Genomic DNA, 21,101 nt, shown 5'->3' with positions numbered 1-21,101 from the left:
TTCAACCATAGCTTGGATTTGAACAATATTTTTATTTTTACTTTACAGCAATTTTGCAGCCGATTTAAAACAAATTTTCAAAAACATCAACAAGAAATATCACTTGCGAATATAAAATTGAGTTTATTTACTCACTTTTTTGGTGGAACAACATTTAAAAAAAAAAATATTTTTTTTGACATCTCATCAAAGATGAAGAAGAATATGGAAGTCTCGGCATTTACGGGGCTGACGACCGTCACAGGCTGGTTTAAGTGATCACTTTACACACGTGTAACATTCACCAATTCTACCCATTATTGACAACCACGCAACTCAAATTCTTGGAAGTTCTATATAAATGAACCAATTTAGAAACCTTGTTCTTGAATCACTAGAACTTCACTAAAGACATCTATTGGTGAGATGAGGTCTGTGCATTTACGGGGCAGACTTCCATATTTTACTTCATCTTTGATGAGATGTCAAAAAAATTAAAATAACTCCTGTAATTGGAGATAATCCAGATTTTGTGAACAAGTATTTGGACACACTCAAAATGTTGTAAATATTTATTTATTCAAACTTAATGTACATAATAGAAATAAGTACATTAGCGAGTTTATTGCTAAAAAGCAAAATCTTCCAACCAACCAAAAACAGACCAGTGATATTGATCAAAACGTTTGATACCATATATATGGTAGCTGTTTGCAATCAGAGGTAAGGTAGTACTCGAACATTTAAAAAAACATAAATTACTGTATATAACTAACTAACTAACTAACCATCACGCCGCTTCTCCGCAGGGGTAGGCAGAGAGAATAGAACGCCACACCACTCTGTCTTTGCAAACATTCTTAGCCTCTTCCACGTTCATGCATCTCCTCATACATACCCACCGATTGTTACGACTCCTAACCTGAACACTTTTAAGTATTTGGCATACCTGATCGTGCCATGTTTTCCTCGGTCTTCCTCTGCTCTTTTTTCTACTTACATTCGCTTCATAAATTTGTTTTACCGTTCTTTCCTCACTCATTCGTTCAACATGTCCAAACCATCTCAACACACCTTTCTTAATTTAATTACTGTATATATTTTTTTTTAAATATTTATATACATATAACGGCCATTATTATTATTATAACTATCACTAAATAATTAAATTAATTAAATGGAGTGCAACCAAAAAAAAACGCACATATTTTAACGTTGAAATAAAGAAAGAATGCAAGGCTGAGATAAGCATTATCGATAAAATTAAGAAAGGTGTGTTGAGATGTTTTAGACAAGTGGAGCGAATGCGCGAGGAAAGAAGGGTAAAAAAAATATGTGGTGACTGTAGTTTAAAAAAGGAAGAAAGGAAGACCGAGGAAAAGTTGGCACACTCAAGTATGTCAAATACTTGAAAGCGGCCGGGCCAGGAATCGAAACAATCGGCGCCGGCGGGTATGTATGAGAAGATGACACTAATGTTTGCAAGGACAGAGTGATATGGCGTTCTATTCTCTCTGCGTATCCTTCCGGGGCAGTGACGCTATGGTCACTTAGTTAGTTACTTAATACATTATTATTGTTATGAAAAACTTGGCACTTTCAGGTATGCCAAATACTTGAAAGCGGTCAGGTTAGGAGTCGAAACAATCGGCGGGTATGTATGAGGAGATGCATGAACGTGGAAGAGGCGAAGAATGTTTGCAAAGACAGAGTGGTGTGGCGTTCTATTCTCTCTGCCTACCCCTGCGGGGAAGCGGCGTGATGGTTAGTTGGTTAGTTAGTTAGTTATTGTTATTATTTGTGTGTCTTTTTCTATTGTTATTAAAAATACCTAAGTCAATAGATAAAAATACAAAAATATCTTACGATAGATCTTTTTTATTTATTATAGTCATATTTTTTTTTAAATAAAATCTGATTGAGTTAATAAAAAAACAGTACTCCTAATTAATATCTTTTTTTACTACTGGCAATCAATATCTGGAGATTGTAACACATTACAAATGATAACACGCGTACCTAATTTTCGATTGATAAAGAAATCTCTGATAACAACTCAAAGGACACGTATACTGGCACATATTAAACACATTTAGCTTTATTTTTGGTCAAAGAAAGCGTCAAATCGTTAAAATCATGACTAAAAAAGGGTTGAATGTGTTTTTCTGCGCCTTCATGCTGTTCAACTGGACGATGTTGACGCTAGGGGAGGTCGGAGTAGTGGAAATTGAACAAGGCCAACTCTTCGGTAGAGTTCACATAACAGTTTCACAAAAGTCCACATATTACTCTTTCCAAGGGATCCCATACGCGAAACCACCTGTTGGAGATCTAAAATTCATGGTAAGTAATTTTTTAATCTTTAAAATTATATATTTTTAACCCTTTCTTAATCAGGTATAAGTTTTGTACTGACATTTTTGGTGGAACTGCATTTTATATAATAAGTTAACTGTATAGTTTTTTGCACATAAATTTTAACTGACAGTGACCGGGTTTTGTCGAAACCAACATCATCAGAATCTCTTTATCACTCGTTGCTCACTTTGTGTGATACACTTTAAAAACTCCACTTCATGACTGCCGGCTTTGGAATAACCATCCCAGACTATTGTCACCGAAGAGATTATTCAAACAGCCGACGACAGGTCATATACCATGTTCCTTGACTTCCATATTCTCTCATTTCATTCATTGCTTTGGCAGTCACTTTGTGGTAAAATCTATACATTTTTAATCTAAGTCTTAGTAAATAACATGGGTATACGTTATACGTGTGTTGAGTGATCACTTTAACTAAGCTTATGAAGGTTGTAAGCCCTGTAAAGGCCCAGACTTCCATATTTTCTCTTCGTTATTATTTTAAGATGTCAAAAAATAAAAAAATAATAATATTTAATCCAGTTACCAAGAATTTGTTATCGCCTTTAATATATTCATATCAGTTTATCAATGTATTAATTAACGCTAAGTTAATATATATTGATAACCGTTTAAATTAAAGGAATCTTTAATTTAAATTAGTTAACCTGACAAAACAAATAAATAAAAGATTTTTTTTATTATAATTTAATTATGATGTCAAAAAATAGGAATTTGAATTTCTTCTCGAGCCTGCTAGCTGCCAAACATTTGAATTTTAGTAAACGTGTAGTTTTGACACTTTGAGTGTGTCCAAATACTTGTTCACAAATCTGGATTATCTCTAATTATAAGAGTTATTTTTCATGTTATATTTTGACATCTCATCAAAGAGAAAGAAGAATATGAAAGTCTGGGCATTTACAGGGCTGACGACCGTCATAGTCTGGTTTAAAAGTGATCACTTTACACACGTGTAACATTCACCAATTCTACCCATTATTGACAACCACACTACTTCCAAATTCTGAGAAGTTCAATTTCATCTATTTAATCATATCATCAATCACCAGTCTGATAATGTAGGTTACGACGAAACTTGGTTCCTGGTAAAATAAAATTAATGTGGAAAAAGTTACAGAGTTGTTATTTTATTCTATAAAATGCAGTTCCATCAAGAAATGTCAGTACAAAACTTAAATATAAGAAACTGTTTTTACAAAATGTCAATAATATTAGTATATAACTACTCATTTAACAAGCCAATGACATGTCATAAGCCCTGTAAGTACCCAAACTTCCATATTATTCTTTATCTTTGTTGAGATGCCAAAATATTAAAATAACTGCTAAGCAGAGAAAACAAGACTTGTGTACAAGTATTTAATAACAATAACAATAAAACCCATTTCCGCACCCCAATGGTGCATAGGGCACTGCGTCATATAAACGTAGTGTTATCTTGATCGTTTACACATGAAGGAAAGGTGATCAGCCCTCCGCTTCAGGTACCAGTCCAGAGTAATTTTGAATAAATATGACAGTGAAAAAATCACTTATATTTATTTTACCCCCCTTGGGAATCGAACCCAGGACCTCTAAAACGGTAGCCGAGTGTACAAGTAATTAGTTACAAGTATTTAGATACACTCACAATGTTGTGAAAATCAGAATCTTTTTAGATAGTAGAGGTGTTTTGAAATTTGATGAATATTTGTTTTAATTTCAGCCACCAGAACCCCACCCGGGTTGGGAAGGAAGACAAACGTTTTTCGAACTAAAAAACAATTGTATACAAATGAAAGATAACAGTGATGAAATGTTCGGGTCAGAAGACTGTCTTTACCTTAACGTCTATTCTCCAAAAGCTAAGAGACAGGGTCTACCAGTGATGTTCTTCATCCACGGAGGATACTTCCGTTCAGGTTCAGGAGACACGGACTTCTATGGTCCCGACTACTTCAGTGACGAAGAAGTTCTGCTAATCACCCTAAACTACAGACTCGGTGCTCTCGGATTCATGGATTTCGAAAACGAATTGGTTTCTGGTAACATGGGTTTGAAAGACATCGTCTTTGCTCTTAAATGGGTCCAAAAGAACATCAGAGCCTTTGGAGGTGATCCAGACAACGTGACAATCTTCGGTCAAGGATCTGGCGGTGTAGCGGTGGATATTCTTTATCTGTCACCTTGCGCTAAAGGATTATTCCATAAAGCTATTCTCCAAAGCGGAACTGCTCTGGTAGCGCCATACTTCCAATGGAGACCCAGAGAACGCGCCTATAGCCTCGCCGAACACATGAATTACCATCCATCCGACGATGCCTCACTCTTAAAAACCCTCAAATCGATCGATCCTAAAGAACTACAAGGAAACATTTCGAGAACCGTGGAGATCGATGGAAAGATCAGCAACCAAATAGGAGAGGTGGTATTCTCGCCAAGTCTATCCAAATCGGAAGAAGATGGCTTCATAACCAAATTGCCCGAAGAAATCATAGAAAACGATGAAATGCCCAATCTTGATATTCCACTCATGATTGGCTACAATTCTGAAGAATCGATCATTTCTAACAATTTCTTCATCCAAAGACCGCACTTCATTAAAAATATATTAAAAAGATTCCCTTACATGTTTCCCCTCCGCGGTTTATACACTTTAGTGAACTCTGATTATTACTATGAAATCCAATACAGACTCAAGTGGTATTACTTCAATACGACAGTCGACATTTTCAAGGATACTATTCTCAAAGAATACCTGAACTATCTTAGCGACGAACACGTAATTCCTATCGACAAATCTGTCAAGGAATACGCCAAACGGAGCAACGCTCCAATTTATTTCTACAGGTTTTCTTACGACGGGGGTTTCAACTACTTCAAGGAGCTGGCAACGAAACCGATCCACGAGAAGTTGGATTTGCCAGTGGAAGGCGCTTCAGAAAAGGATGAAATATGCTATCTCTTCAAGTGCTACAAGATATTTCAGAAATATGCCGATCTTCATGAAGACAAGGAAAATGAAGATTCTGCGGATTTGAGAACCATTCGAAGGATGACCAGATTGTGGGCCAACTTTGCCAAAACAGGGTGAGTACTTTGAACATTATAATTAAAATGTAACTTTGTTTTAAAATCACTTTCAATATTTTATTATAACTCAATTATAATGTCTACCGGTTTCGATGTTAACCGCTTCTTTATCAAGACTGATTTATACTAAAACACTATCTACTAAACAATATTCAAAATATGTTGACGGTTAGGGAAAAAAGCTTAGGTAGATCTGCTAAGTGGATTTATTTATTTTTTGATTGGCTGTCACAGTCAAAAGGGATCAGGGATGATGAGTGATTAGAAACATATTTAATAACGGACTTTTAGAAAAATCATTAACTTGTGTATTTATTAGTAATAAACTATTATTTATTAATAATAATAATAAAACATTGTGCTGTGGAACTTTCCATTCCGCTCTCCAAGTTGTATACACAATCTTTTAGAGAGGGATGTTTTCCCTCCGTGTGGAAGAGAGCACTCATTACTCCTATCCACAAAGGTGGTGACCGATCCGATATCAGTAATTATAGACCGATATCCAAACTCCCACTTTTTGGAAAAACTATGGAAAAAATTGTCACGGATAAAATCAACCCAGTAATAAGAAATGACATTATATTGAACCAACACGGATTCTTAAGAGGCAGGTCGATTGAGTCAAATTTGCTTGAGTTCAATCATTTCATACTATCGGCCATGGAAGAAGGCTACCAGGTGGACGCCATATATACTGATTTTGCCAAGGCCTTCGACAAAATAAATCACAATGTCTTGATTCGTAAGATTCGCGAAATGGGTATTCATGGTGATCTTCTTAGATGGCTCATTTCTTATGTTGAAAATAGAAGCCAAGCGGTAGCGGTTCTAGGATTTACTTCTAATTACATTATGATTCCTTCTGGGGTTCCCCAAGGATCCCACCTGGGCCCATTATTATTTTTAATATACATAAACGATATTAACAAATATATCAATCAAAATTTTCTCATGTTTGCTGACGATACCAAGTTATTTATACGAGTCAAGTCTATAGACGATTGTTCCATGTTGCAAAACGATCTCGATAATCTAGTGTCTTATTGTAATCTTAATCAGCTTTTTCTAAATGTCAATAAATGTTTTAGCATTACGTTCACAAGAAAAAAAAATAAAATTATGTTTGATTATGAAATTAACAATAGTCGGCTGACCAGGAAAACTGAATTAAGAGACCTCGGCGTCATAATGGACGAGAAACTTTTGTTTTCTTCACATATTGAAGCCTGCGTTAATAAGGCCTACAGAAACTTAGGTTTTATTTTTCGAACCACTAAACCATTTAAAAATACATCATCTCTTGTAACTTTATATAACGCTTATGTTCGTAGTCACCTAGAATTCGCCTCAGTCGTTTGGAACCCTCAGTACGCTATATATATAGCTCAACTTGATCGTATTCAAAATAAATTTCTAAAAATGTTGGATGGTAAGCTTCATTTAAGATTCAACTCTTACGAAGAATCTTTAGCCTTCCATAAATTATCTTCACTTAGTAAACGTAGGAATATATCAGATTTATGTTTTTTGTATAAAGTTATAAATAATATGACTGAGAGCCCCTATCTTCTTGCGCAGATACCTTTTCACTGTCCAATTAGAATCAATAGGCATAGTCATACCTTTTATAATCCAGCACCAACAAAGAACTATTCGAAAAATTCCTTTATTTATCGAAGTTGTGGGAAATTTAATGAATGTTGTACACACCTTGATATGTTCTACTCCAATCATTCAAAATTTAAAGCTAAATTGTTCGAAATCTTATAAACCTAAAAAAGTAATTCTATTCCCTGTCCTTTCCTTTTCTTCTTTTCCTATCACTGCCATCTCCTTTTCTCTTTATCCCATCCTTGTCCCATGTCTCTTCCTTTATATAGACCTCTCTTATGTATAGTTGTGAAGAACTATAATTGGTACTCATGATTTTATTTTTTGTATTCTGTATGTATCATATATTGTAACTGTTGTTCTTCCTTCCAATAAAATAAAAAAAAAAATAAAAAAAAATAAAAAAAGCCTTATCCGCACCTCAATGGTGCATATGGCACTGCGTTATATAAACACAGTGTTATCTTGATCGTTTACACATGAAGGAAAGGTGATCAGCCCTCCGCTTCAGGTACCATTCCAGGGTAATATTGAATAAATATTACAGTGAAAAAATCACTATTATTTATTTGACCCCCCCTGGGAATCGAACCCGGGACCTCCAGAACTGTAGCCGAGCGTGCTGACCATTACACTACGGAGGCGGACAAGTATTTATTAGTTGTAAATTATTATTAATTGCCTTTTTAATTTCTAATATTTCAAAGTAATCTAATGTAAGTCCTCTATTGCATATGTGTAATATGTTTAGACCTTTATTTTTATCAAATGATAACAAAGTTACATTTTAATTATAAAAACGGAAAATCACAAAGTAAGTGCTTCAAATATAAATTATACTTTGAATATTTTTCATCTTCGAATTTTGTGGGAGAAATTTTGTATGTCTCTGTCTGTCTGTATGTCTGTATGTATCTTTGCTAACCGTTATTCTTCTCCTTTTAGAAATCCGACCCCTTCTAAGGACGACTCGATCCTTGGAGACCTCGTGTGGAAGCCTGTGACTGAGACTCGTCAGTATTTCTTGGACATCGACCGAGAATTAGAGGTCGGTCTGAATCCCAACTTCGACAATGTCGACTTCTGGGAAGCCATGTACGAATATTACACACCTCTCGCCACTGGACAGTTCCTCATCGACCCACCCAAGAATGCCACAAACGAGAAGGATGAACTCTAACATAACATAATCTAACTGTGCCTTGCCTATTTCGCTAGACATATCACCCACTCCTTTCAACAACGTCATAAATCAAAAAACTTTTTCAGGAGATTGTTTTCAAAGTTTAAAAATGTAATAAAATGTATTAAAAATAAATATCAAGCCACTTATTGAACTTTTTACTGTGCCACAAAAGGTAGGTAGGTAAAACCTGACTGTTATTTCTCAATTTGAAAAATATTTAGTTTATTTAAAAAAAAAATAAACAATACGTTTTTTTCAAAATGTGAAAACAATACTTTCTGCCCTGTAGCGGGTAACTATTTATTTTAAAATATGCCGCTTTGCTGGGATAAAGTTCATTTTCTGGGCATTCCGAAAACATGCATAACTGATAATTGACGATTTTTGAAATATGACGTTGTTGAAAAGAGTGAGCGATATCTTTAATCCAAACACGGCTAATAGCCCAATATCAGTTTATTTTTTTTAAATAAATAAGGAAGAAGCTGTTTCCTTCGAAACTGATTGCTATTTTAATCAAATTATATGAAAACAAAAAGTGATTTTAAAAAACCTATTTTGTAAATCATTTTAATTAGTACAATAACGCATCGAATGCAAACTGAGTTCTTATTAGTGGAATAAGGATAATTTTTTTTTGTTTTAGATTCATTTCTTCCGGCTAAGAAATATATATTGTAAGTGAATCCCTCTTCGCTTGTGCCAATTTAAATTGACAATTGAAAAAAGGGAAGGTCTTTCTGCATACGTTGCAACATGTTTCAGTGATGAGTGCAGAAATACGACAGAAATTAATATAAAATAAAATTGTAATAAAAGAAGCAAATTTTACTCATCTAATTTTTAAATAAGCTTTGCATATTACAAAACTCACATTCAATGCAAATATTAATTCTGTTTTTTCTTGTTATTTAGTGAATAAAATATTTTTTTAAAGAAGACATGTTTTTTTATTTAAGTTTGTGTGTGTGCGTAAGAAATATTGTTTTTTTTTTCATCCCAATGCATCAAAACATGTTACAGCTTTTGACATAGGTATCCCGATATCCTTGCGATTAAAAAATATATAAATTTATATTTTTAAGTATGTAGTTAGTACTATGGTAGTGACTTGTAGTATTGTTTGCATGCTGGTATAGTGATTTTCCTGACGAAGAGACAAGTATGTCGTATGTCTGGAAACCGGAGACAAAAATCATGATTATTTTATAAAAAAAATTACTTACATTTTAATAAAAAAAAGGTTTAAAAGTAAAAAAACTGAACACAAAGTAAATGCTACAGATATTAAAAATATGTAAATATATTTTTAACATTTTTAAATAAAGTTATAATAAAATACTATCATTTAATTCATTTGCTAGACATTTCTACTATAAACTTATCTTAATACTAGTTACGCTGTTCCTCTCCAAAAAAGACACTAAGCTCTTGTGCTTGGAGAGGAATTTACACTCAATGTTTATTGTTTATACTTATGAATAATATGTATGATTAAAAAAAAGTTTTTTTTTCCTTTTTTATTATTATTTAAAATATTCTATTCTATTTTTATACATAAAATTATATTTTCTATTATCATATAACTTATTAACCATATTTATAACTAAATTATACGTAAATACATTTGTTTATTACCACTTTCTTATTTTTTTACTCAAGTAGTAAAAAACAAGGATTTTTTTACAATTTTCTCATGTCTCATCACAAAGTGAACGCCGAAACAGGAAGGAAAATTGGAGGAATAATTCGAAAAAAAAATCTTATTTTTTATATGTTCATCCTTGTTTAGATAAGTACTTTTCAAACCAATAATATACATAGCTACTTAAAAAGAGAAAACATATTATTTTGTAATATTATTTTATCGTTAAGTATACATCGCTCACTTCTTTCAACAACGTCATATATCAAAAAACTTGATTTTTCAGGAGATCGTTTTAAAAGTTTAAAAATATAATCAAATGTTTTAAAAATAAAAATTAAGCCACTTATTGAAATTTTTACTGTGCAACAGATCTTTTTAGGTAAAACATGAATGTTTTTTCTCCATTTGAAAAAATATTTAGTATATTTAAAAAAAATAATAAAACATTACCTTTTCTTCAAAATGCAAAAAACACTTTCTGCCCTGTAGCGGGTAAATATTAAGTTTAAAATATGCCGCTTTTGCTGGGATATAATTTTCTGAGCATTCCGAAAACATACACAACTGAAAAATTATAATTTTTGAAATATAACGTTGTTGAAAGGAGTGAGCGACATGTAATATATTATGTACAAATAAGCCGTTATTAAAGGTAGAAAAACTACACATTTAAAAAAAAATATTAAATATTTCTTTAAATATTTTTTTTGTCCATATGTCGAGTTCAAATTTCCAGTATTTCAGCTTTACTTTATAAATGGTTTATTAACTTTGTAGGAAATGTTAAAAGTTTTCCGTACTGTTTTGCCAACACCTGTGCTCGGTTCTGCCAGTACGTATGCTGTGTATGCTCTCGAACAAAGAGAATACGTTTGCCATAATTATACCATTAAGTATTGTTCGCTCTTGTATTGTAATTGTATTGTATTGTAACTTTGTGCGGCAAAATACTAAATTTAATACAAAGGCAACAAGGTATTAAACTGTGATACGTTTATTAACAAAAACTGGGCCGGTAATTTCGCATATCTGCAAAATCATCTCGGATATCTAACATATTTTATACTCACACATTTTACACACATGCTTGAATGCTCATATATTTGCTTATTGTCATTTTTTATTTAATAAAGTTTCTTGAATCAATTTTATAATTTTAGTTGCGCTGAGCCTCTCCAAAAAACTGAGACTGAGCTCTAATGCTTAGATAGGGACTTATTTCTTCTTTCTTTGTTTATTTTATCATGGAATACATTTTTACAAATATATTACAGGAAAACATATGTATTTATGCGATACAAGGGAGTTATCTTGTTTAGTTTTCCCCTCCGTAGTGTAATGGTCAACACGCTCAGCTACCGTACTGGAGGTCCCGGGTCCGATTCCTAGCGGGGGGGTCAAATAAATAAAAGTGATTTTTCACTGCAATATTTATTCAGTATTTTAATAAAATTGAACACTTGAATATACCACTTTAATGAGTTTTATTTATATTTACGACTAGTTTCGAAAACGACAAGTGTTTTCATCTTCTGGTACAAATTAAAACTAACGAAGATGAAAACATCTGTCATTTTCGACACTAGTCGTAAATATAAATAATCTTGTCATTCCACAAATTTAATGTCGAATCAATAAATAATATATTTATTCAGTATTACTCTTGCGTGGTATATATATATGTGTATATATATATATATATATATATATATATATATATATATATATATATATATATATATATATATATATATATAAATATAAATATATATATATATATATATATATATATATATATATATATATATATATATATATATATATATATATATATATATATATATATATACATATATACACACACACATTTAACAAAACTCTCTACTGAAGTGACCATCTTCAGCCATACTTCGAAATCAATATTTTTTCCGATCCTGAAATTATCTTACAAAACAGTATTATGAACTATTTTTTTTATAAAAAGCTTCTACTTATACGAATTAAATATACCAAATTTCTTTTATCATTCTCCAGACTAGAACATTATCCATTAAAATTATTGAATTATAGTAATTTGAGAAATTTTTTTTCAGCTGATGAAAACGGCTCAATATCGGCGACCATCCCAGACAAGCCCGTGGAGCTGAAGAACTTCGTAAAGTTGTGTGAGCAGAGAAGAAAGTTCCCGTGCCTCTACAAGCTAGAATACCAGGTGAGTGCATTTCGTAATGACCCTTTGACTAGATGTCGTATTTTCCATGTATCTCAATATTGATCAGGATTTTACTAAAGAAATTAAATAGATGTAATAATATTTCAAAATTACATGATATATTTAAATTATTTATTCAAATAAAAACCTCTAGGTACATCTCTCAAATTTTCAAAATTTGTATTGACTGTCGATAAAATTATTCGGGCGCCATTAATATTTTTTATAAATTACAAAACAATTACTAAACACTATCTGTATTTGGCCATGCAGTGCTGTCGAAAAAATCGATCGAAAAATCATATTGAAAACACTAAGAACAGGTGTCTTAGACCTTGCAACGTTTATTATTACGTGTATTAGTGTTACATTTAACAGATGGCGCTACCATAGTGGTAAAAAATCATTTTTATAAAAAAAAAATTTAATACGTCACATGTGAAACACCTAACGTTGCGCCTAAATTAAAATACAACTTTTCATAACATATTAAGTGTGTCCTATTTATATTCTTATATTTTGAAATCTCCTTTTAGATGAAAAAAAAATATAGAATTCTTGGTATTTACAGGGCTTATGACCCGTCTTAGGCTAGTTAAGTGATTGTTTCTTAACTTAAGTACCTAGAATTGTATAGCTTTATAAGCTATGTCAGTCCATTAAATCTTCACATTCGTTTAAAAATGCCAAAACTAGGCGAAACAAAAGAGACAATATTATTTTTTATATGTATTTTAATAAAATACAGCTTTGTAGACTAAAAAAAATGTGTTTGATTTAAAAATTAATACGTAAATTTATTAAATAAATGATTCATGAAATTAAATAAATTAAATTAATGACAAAACGATGCATGATAGATGTTCGAATAGTGTAATAAAGAAGGAATGCAAAGCTGAGATAAGCATTATCGATAAAATTAAGAAAGATGTGTTGCGATGGTTTGGACATGTAGAACGAATGAGTGAGGAAAGAACGGTAAAAAAAATCTATGAGGCGAATGTAATTGGAAAAAGGAGCAGAGAGAGACCAAGAAAAACATGGCACGATCAGGTATGCCAAATACTTGAAAGTGGTCAGGTTAGGAGTCGTAATAATCGGCGGGTATGTATGAAAAGATGCATGAACGTAGAAGAGGCAAAAAATGTTTGCAAAGAGAGAGTGGTGTGGCGTTCCATTCTCTCTGCCTACCCCTGCGGGGAAGCGGCTTGATGGTTAGTTTGTTTAGTTAGTTAGTTAAATTTATAAATTTATGTAAAATTTTAGTTTTATCACTTATCTTTTTACTGTGATCCCAGCCCTTGTCGACATACCGAGAGGTATCAAGGAATATGATTCATGAGGTAGGTATATACATATTTTGAATACCAGCAAGGCTTCAGCTAAAGAAAGGATCAGTATTCAAAAGCAATCGAGAAAAAATCTAAGAAAATTTTAACAACGACATTCACTAAATTAGTATTTACGTTTTATCCTTTGCAAATTGCAGAGCTTCCTGTTTATTAAATACACAGTTCAGGCCCTTTGATAATCTCGTCTTTGTTATCCTGAGAATGACAAGCCCGTGACGCATTCCGCCGTGGACCAATAATGACGAAGGGTAGCGGAGATTCGCGCGAATCCCGCAGCTGGGGATTTGATGAAATATCGCAAACATCTCATTACTTCGAGCTTAGTGAAAATAATATCCTTAAATTCTATTGTACTGAAAAGTCGAATCACATTCTTCTTACAAGTTCTGTAAAATAATATTATCAGAAATATGTATATCTTATATTATTTACCCTTTGTCCGCCTCCGTAGTGTAATGGTCAGCATGCTCGCCTACCGTTCTGGAAGTCCCGGGTTCGATTCCCAAGGGGGTTTAATAAATATAAGTGATTTTTTCACTCTAATATTTATTCAATATTACACTGGACTGGTACCTGAAGTGGAGGGCTGATCACCTTTCCTTCATCGATCGAGATAACACTGCGTTTATATGAAGCAGTGCCCTATGCACCATTGGGGTGCGGTAAGGGTTTTATATATTGTTTACTGTTTTGGCATTCGCTTTGTAGTATGACATGAATAAATTAAAAATAAAACATTTTGTTAAATTTATTTACATAAAAAAAGCAAATTTCAACATGTGTTAGGTTGTGGTCCCGTGGTTAGTGTCCCCGACTCTTAAGTCGGAGTTTCTTGGTTCGAACTCACTCAACCACGATTTGATACCTTTTTCTAATAATGAGCCGCTCAGTCTAACGGAAATAGTATGAAATTGAAATATTTGTGTAAATAATAAAATAAATAAAAATATTTCTCTTTATTTAAATAAAAAACACTTCTTAGTTTATTAATGTAAACACGACTAGTTTTAAGAACTACAGATCTCATCAGCAGGTGTAAATACAAATTAAGTTAAATGAAACCCATTTTTCAATTATATGGTCCACTGTAAAATTGTGACATTATTTCATGGTTTATTAAAGTAAGGTTAGTTTTTAATTGAAATATTTTGAGTGTGTACAAATCTTCGTTCATAAATCTAGGTTTTGTCCACTTGGGAGTTATTTATATACATTCATCTATTTTATCCTTTGATCGACACTTTATTTCACATGGGAAGAATGCTTAAAATTACACGTGTGTAAAGCGATCATTTTAACCAGCCTACAACAAGTTACAAGCCCATTCCATACCCAGACTTCCATATTCTTCATCACATACATATCGCTCACTCCTTTCAAGAACGTCATAAATCAAAAAATTTGATTATTCAGGAGAACGTTTTAAAAGTTTAAAAATATAATACAATGTATTAAAAATAAATATCAAACCACTTATTGAACTTTTTATTATGCAACAGATCTTTTAAGGTAAAACCTGAAGGTTTTTTCTCCATTCGAAAAATATTTAGTATAATTAAAAAAATAATTAAACAATACCTTTTCTTTAAAATGCAAAAACAACACTGTCTGCCCTGTAGCGGGTGAATATTAAGTTAAAAATATGCCTCTTTTGCTGTGATATAGTACATTTTTTGGGCATTCCGAAAACATGCAAAACTGAAAATTGACAATTTTTGATTTATGACGTTCTTGAAAGGAGTGAGCGATATGTTGAGATATCAATATGAAATAACTCCTAAGAGGACAAAACCAGATTTGTGGACAATGATTTGGTCAAAATGTTGTGAATATTACAATTATTGAAATTCAAACCTGACTTCTCTACTTAAGTAATACAATGTTTTGCTAAGTAGAGTGAAAACTTATACATAAGTAATTAAGTATTTTAAATTTTAAATAAATATATTTTTCATAATTTTATAATTTTATAGGAGTCCTTGCTGTTGTTAGATAGGTTTCATTAAAATAAATTTATATTTTCACCAGATGATGAGAACATCTGTAGTTCTTAAAACTAGTCATTTTTACATAAATTTAAATTTAAATTTAAATTAAAAAAAGTGATCTTATAGACGTGTTTAATTTTTTCAATTTGAATATCAAATCTGTAGTTCTAAAAACTAGTCATGTATGTTTACATAAATAAACTAAAAAAGTGATCGTAAAATTATCAAATTAAGTTTAATTAAAGTTTGTTTGTTACTGCCACAAAACTAATTCTGACAAAATTTGAACGGACATAAAACCCAATATATATCGTTTTCCATACAGAATCAACAATAACAGCGTATGAAGGCATTAATATTTTTTCATTGTTCCAAATTCTCATGAATATTTTAATACTCTCCACCCCTAGAACACACCCTGTTCACTATTTCCACGGCTCCGCATCCCACGGGGGTGTTTTCAATACTACCTACGCGATATTTATTATATGTTCAGGCATAATAACATCGCAAAGAAGGGGGCAACTTATTGTTCATCCGGGGTAGGTTATAAAACATAAGGTGGACCGGTTATGGCCACTGAAGAATATACTTACAGTAAGAAGAAATTTAATAACGATTCATAAAGGGTAGTATTATGTGTTTTATAGACGAAGAATCCTATTTTGTATTTGTGTTTATTATATATATATATATATATATATATATATATATATATATATATATATATATATATATATATATATATATATATATATATATATATATATATATATATATGTATATATATATATATATATATATATATATATATTTATATATATATACATATATATATATATATATATATATATATATATATATATATATATATATATATATATATATATATATACATATATATATATATATATATATATATATATATATATATATATATATATATATATATATATATATATATATATGTATATATATATATATATATATATATATATATATATATATATATATATATATATATATATATATATATATATATATATATGTGTGTGTGTGTGTGTGTGTGTGTGTGTGTGTGTGTGTGTGTCCGTCCAAAGTCGTAGTGTAGCGGTACCGTGATGGGGGTCCCGGGTTCGATTCCCAGGGGGGTGAAAATAAATGTTTATTTAATATCACCCTGGACTCGTAACTGAAGCGCAGGGCTGATCACCTTGTCCCTGGGAAATTAACGATCAAGACAATATTGCGTCAATATAATACTCTATGCACCATGTTAGAAGAAGAAAAATATCCTATTTATGCACTCCTACTCTTCGTAGGTACAAGAGAGGAATATATTTTATAGAAAAAATACTTAAGAACCGCATGGTGGATGGTTACTGCTTTAAAGGAAAGGAAATGAAGGTAGATGAGTACTCAAAATAGTGAAATAGTGAACAAACTTAGTACTCGGTTTACAAAGCATGTGAAATTGCTACTATTGATACGCAAAGTGGGTACGATTCTTTCATACACACACACACACACACACACACACACACACACACACACACACACACACACACACACACACACACACACACACGCATACGTATATAAATATATATATATATATATAAATATATAAATATATATATATATCTATATATATATATATATATGTATATATATATATATATATATATATATATATATATATATATATATATATATATATATATATATATATTTATTTGTCGCTTTGATCACTGTTTCGCTGATTAACTAGATCTCTGATCAATTTTTATTATTGTCAATATGAGTTGGAATGAATTTTTTTTTTTCAGATAATGCGAGCTTTATAAAAAAGATGGGTAGAAACTAGGTTAAAAAAATCGAAAAGATCCATGGCGAAGGTTCAATTGAACCGGCTTTAATGACCGGATTGCTACGGTTTCACATATCCACTGATGCGAATCTTTTAAATGACCGGATCTTACCCTCCTCTACGCAAATCCTGGATGAAATCCTTAAGGATTATTTAGCCTTAAGGGTCATCATACACATACAACATAGAACTTAGTGTTTACATCCATATTTCTTTTATCATACATTCCTTACTGAAGAATAATAGAGTAAATTAATTACTTAGTCATTAATTAACCATTACGCCGTTTCTCTCACAGAGGTAGACTTAGAGAATAGAACGCAACACCACTCTGTTTTTGCAAACATTATTCGCTTCTTCCACATTCATGCATTTCCTTATTATACTCGCTGATTTTTCCGATTCCTGATCTGACCATTTTCAAATGCTTGACGTTCTTGATAATTTCAAATTTTCGTCGGTCTTCCTTTGCTCCTTTTATTTTCCTAACTTAATTCGGCTAAATTTACCATTCTTTCTTCACTAGGATCAACTTGTCCAGACCATCTCAACACACCTTGTATTTTATCGTTTAAAAGCTCATTTAATAAATTTTAACAAAAAAATACAACTTTGTGGACTCAAAATGGAGGTGTTTGATTTAAAATTTAAAATATAAAGTAAAATGGATGTCTACAAAATAAACATAAACGCCAAACGTATAAATTAGTATTTATTTATTATTTTAATACTTTTGACTTATTTTATTAAAATTAATTTTATACTTATTTATTTTGCTTACATTTAAAACTTATCCTTAGTGAAGTAACACAGATTTTTAACACAAATATGGACACATTAAACCACGAATGTAAGTCCCTCTCCAAGCACAAGAGCACAGCCTCTTTTATGGAGAGGCACAGCGAATCGAAATATAAAAGTTCTCCATATGTATAAATGATTCAAATGTATTATGTTATAAATAAAAATGTAAATACATTAAATGAATAAAAAAAAAATTAAAAAATGGACACCCTGAGTTTTTCTCATTTTAACTAAAATTTGTTACAATTACCAATCCATACATAATAATTTTAAAAATATGCCAAGTTAGATTTTTTTGAAAGATTATTTATACACAGCAAGTTACAGGACACACTGTATAATATAAAACTGCATTTCCCTCGGTAAAATGTGGCGCCACAGATACCGGATTACGTCATCAGTAAATATGATATTTCAAACGCGATTATTCAGATGCGATGTACGGATGGATTATTTTCAGATATCGCTCACTCCTTTCTACAACGTCATATGTCAAAAAACTTGATTTTTCAGGAGATCATTTTTAAAATTAAAAATAAAATAAATATCAAACAACTTATTCAACTTTTTACTGTGCAACGGATGTTACTGTGCAAAACCTGAATGTTTTTTCGTAAATTTAAAAAAAAAATAAAACATACCTTTTCTTCAAAATGCAAAAACAACACTTTCTGCCCTGTAGCTGGTAAATATTAAGTTAAAAATATGCCGCTTTTACTGGGATAAAGTACATTTTCTAGACATTCCGAAAACATAAACGCAACAAAAAATTGTGGATTTTTGATAGATGACGTTGTTGAAAGGAGTGAGTGATATACTCAATTTGTATCTTTTAGAACACACCCTATTCACTAATTCCACCGCTAATAATAATTCATATTATTTTTTGACATCTCATCAAAGATGAAGAAGAATATGGAAGTCTGGGCATTTACGGGGCTTACGACCGTCATAGGCTGGTTTAAGTGATCACTTTATACACGTGTAACATTCACCAATTCTACCCATTATTGACAACCACACTACTCAAATTCTTGGAAGTTCTATATATATGAACCAATTTAGAAACTTTGTTCTTGAATCACTAGAACTTCACTAGAGACATCTATTGGTGAGATGTAAAGAAGCTTTTTTATTAAGCAGAAACTCTTATATTAGTATTTGGACACACTCAAAATGTTGTAAATAATAATTCAGTTTTTTCGTTTGTTGTTTTACAACAAAATAGAGTTGTGTACATGTTGCTTTAAGTAGGGCTGATGTAATTTCAAAATTAAAACGTCTAAATCAGATGTCCCGAAGCTAATTTGGTTCTCCATTTTAGTTAGTAAACTAGAAACGTAACTTTTAACTCCACCCTCCGCCCCCCGCCTCCCCATACGGCTAGAAACTTTCTGCAACACCCTCCTCCGCAATGTACGGCGCAAACCTTTACTAAACACACTTTTAACTAAATTAAATTAATCGCTTAGTGTAATTTGTTGGCAACGCTAATTAAATGTGATTTGCTACTAAAAAGGACTTGATATCGAAAAAAATTTATTATTTGACCAAATGTAAATTAAAAGGACACAAGTCTTTAGAACAAAAAAAGTATTTTTGTCTAGAATTTTCACTCGTGAATAAGATGAAATTATATTCTCAATAATATTAATATTTAAAGCATTTACTTTGTGGTTAGTCATTTTTACTTTTTTATTTTTTTACAAAAATTTTAATAATATTAGTATGTAACCATTGACCGTGGTTACATACTAATATTTTAACTTTCGTCCGCCTCCGTAGTGTAATGGTCAGCGCGCTCGGCTACCGTTCTGGAGGTCCTGGGTTCGAATCCCAAGGGGGGTAAAATAAATATAAGTGATTTTTTCACTGTCATATTTATTCAATATTACCCTGGACTGGTACCTGAAGCGGAGGGCTGATCACCTTTCCTTCATGTGTAAACGATCAAGATAACACTGCGTTTATATGACGCAGTGCCCTATGCACCATTGGGGTGCGTATAAGGGTTTTATTATTATTATTATAACCACTGACCAAGATTATTAAGTCTACCGGTTTTGAGATGTACCCGTCTCTTCGTCAGGACAATCACTACTACAGCATGCAAACAATACCACCCTTCACCAATAAAGCACCATTTACACACTTAAAACTACGCAAAATGTTAACACACGCAATTTTTGGTCGACCCGAAGACCAACATACACTAAATTTTTTTCAGCACGAACATGCGTTACGAGTCGAGATTAAACATGTTCACATCCATACATCTAGCCATATATACCCTTCGATTACGCAGACTTTTGACACCGCCAGATTTTAGGTTCTGATTGATCTGATCGTGCCAAGTCGTTTTCGGTCGCCCTCGTTCTGTTTTCCCTCTCACATTCGCCACATATATTTTCTTAGTCATTCCCTCGTTATCCATTCGCTCTACATGTCCATACCACCGTAAAGAACTTTTCCTAATCTTTTCAATTATTCCTCGTTCAGCCTTACGTTCCTTTCTTATATCTTCGTTTTTAATTTAATTATTTTCCACACATTCGTCTGAGGGAGCGCATTTCAAAAGCGTTTACTCTGCTTTCATCCTTCCTTTGCCAGTTCCATGTTTCGCTTCCATACATTAGTGTCGGTACCAACACGCCGCTGTGAACCGCTAGCTTGGCTTCCATGGACATATTCTTAAAAATATAATAAAATACATTAAAAATAAATATCAAGCCACTTATTGAACTTTTACTGTGCGACAGATCTTTTTAGCTAAAACCTGAATATTTTTTCTCCATTTGAAAAATATTTACCATACTTAAAAAAATAATTGCATAATACGTTTTCTCCGAAATGCAAAAACAACACTTTTTGCCCTGTGGTGGGTAAATATTAAGTTAAAAACATGCCGCTTTTGCTGGGATATAGTACATTGTCTGGGCATTGCGAAACTGAAACGAAACTGAAAACATGCACAACTGAAAATTGACGATT

General features: G+C 31.8%; 2 protein-coding genes across 2 annotated transcripts in view; both read left to right on the top strand.

The window, feature by feature from the left end:
- LOC148300412 (receptor-type tyrosine-protein phosphatase T-like) overlaps positions 1-21,101 on the top strand; it is a gene marked incomplete at its 3' end in the record, with an annotated part of 214,519 nt that overhangs the window by 90,797 nt on the left and 102,621 nt on the right. Inside the window, exon 3 of the mRNA XM_088274836.1 lies at positions 11,978-12,096. Within this exon, the coding sequence (XP_088130962.1) occupies positions 11,978-12,096 (119 nt within the window). The remainder of the gene's footprint in view (positions 1-11,977; positions 12,097-21,101) is intronic.
- Positions 4,099-8,230, top strand: LOC148300414 (carboxylesterase 5A-like). Its single transcript, XM_088274840.1, has 2 exons — positions 4,099-5,433; positions 7,996-8,230. Exons 1-2 carry the CDS (start codon positions 4,139-4,141, stop codon positions 8,228-8,230), a joined length of 1,530 nt encoding a protein of 509 aa, XP_088130966.1. The 5' UTR covers positions 4,099-4,138.

Source organism: Brachycentrus maculatus, unplaced genomic scaffold (assembly GCF_059751285.1).
Source record: "Brachycentrus maculatus isolate JH-2025_06_01 unplaced genomic scaffold, ASM5975128v1 h1tg000721l, whole genome shotgun sequence".
Lineage (NCBI taxonomy): Eukaryota > Metazoa > Arthropoda > Insecta > Trichoptera > Brachycentridae > Brachycentrus > Brachycentrus maculatus.
This window is presented reverse-complemented; position numbering and strand designations above follow the sequence as displayed.

Coding starts and splice junctions, on each gene's coding strand:
- LOC148300414 (XM_088274840.1), top strand. CDS start 4,139: ATGAAAGATAACAGTGATGAAATGTTCGGGTCAGAAGACTGTCTTTAC. Junction 5,434..7,995: donor GCCAACTTTGCCAAAACAGG/GTGAGTACTTTG, acceptor TTCTCCTTTTAG/AAATCCGACCCCTTCTAAGG.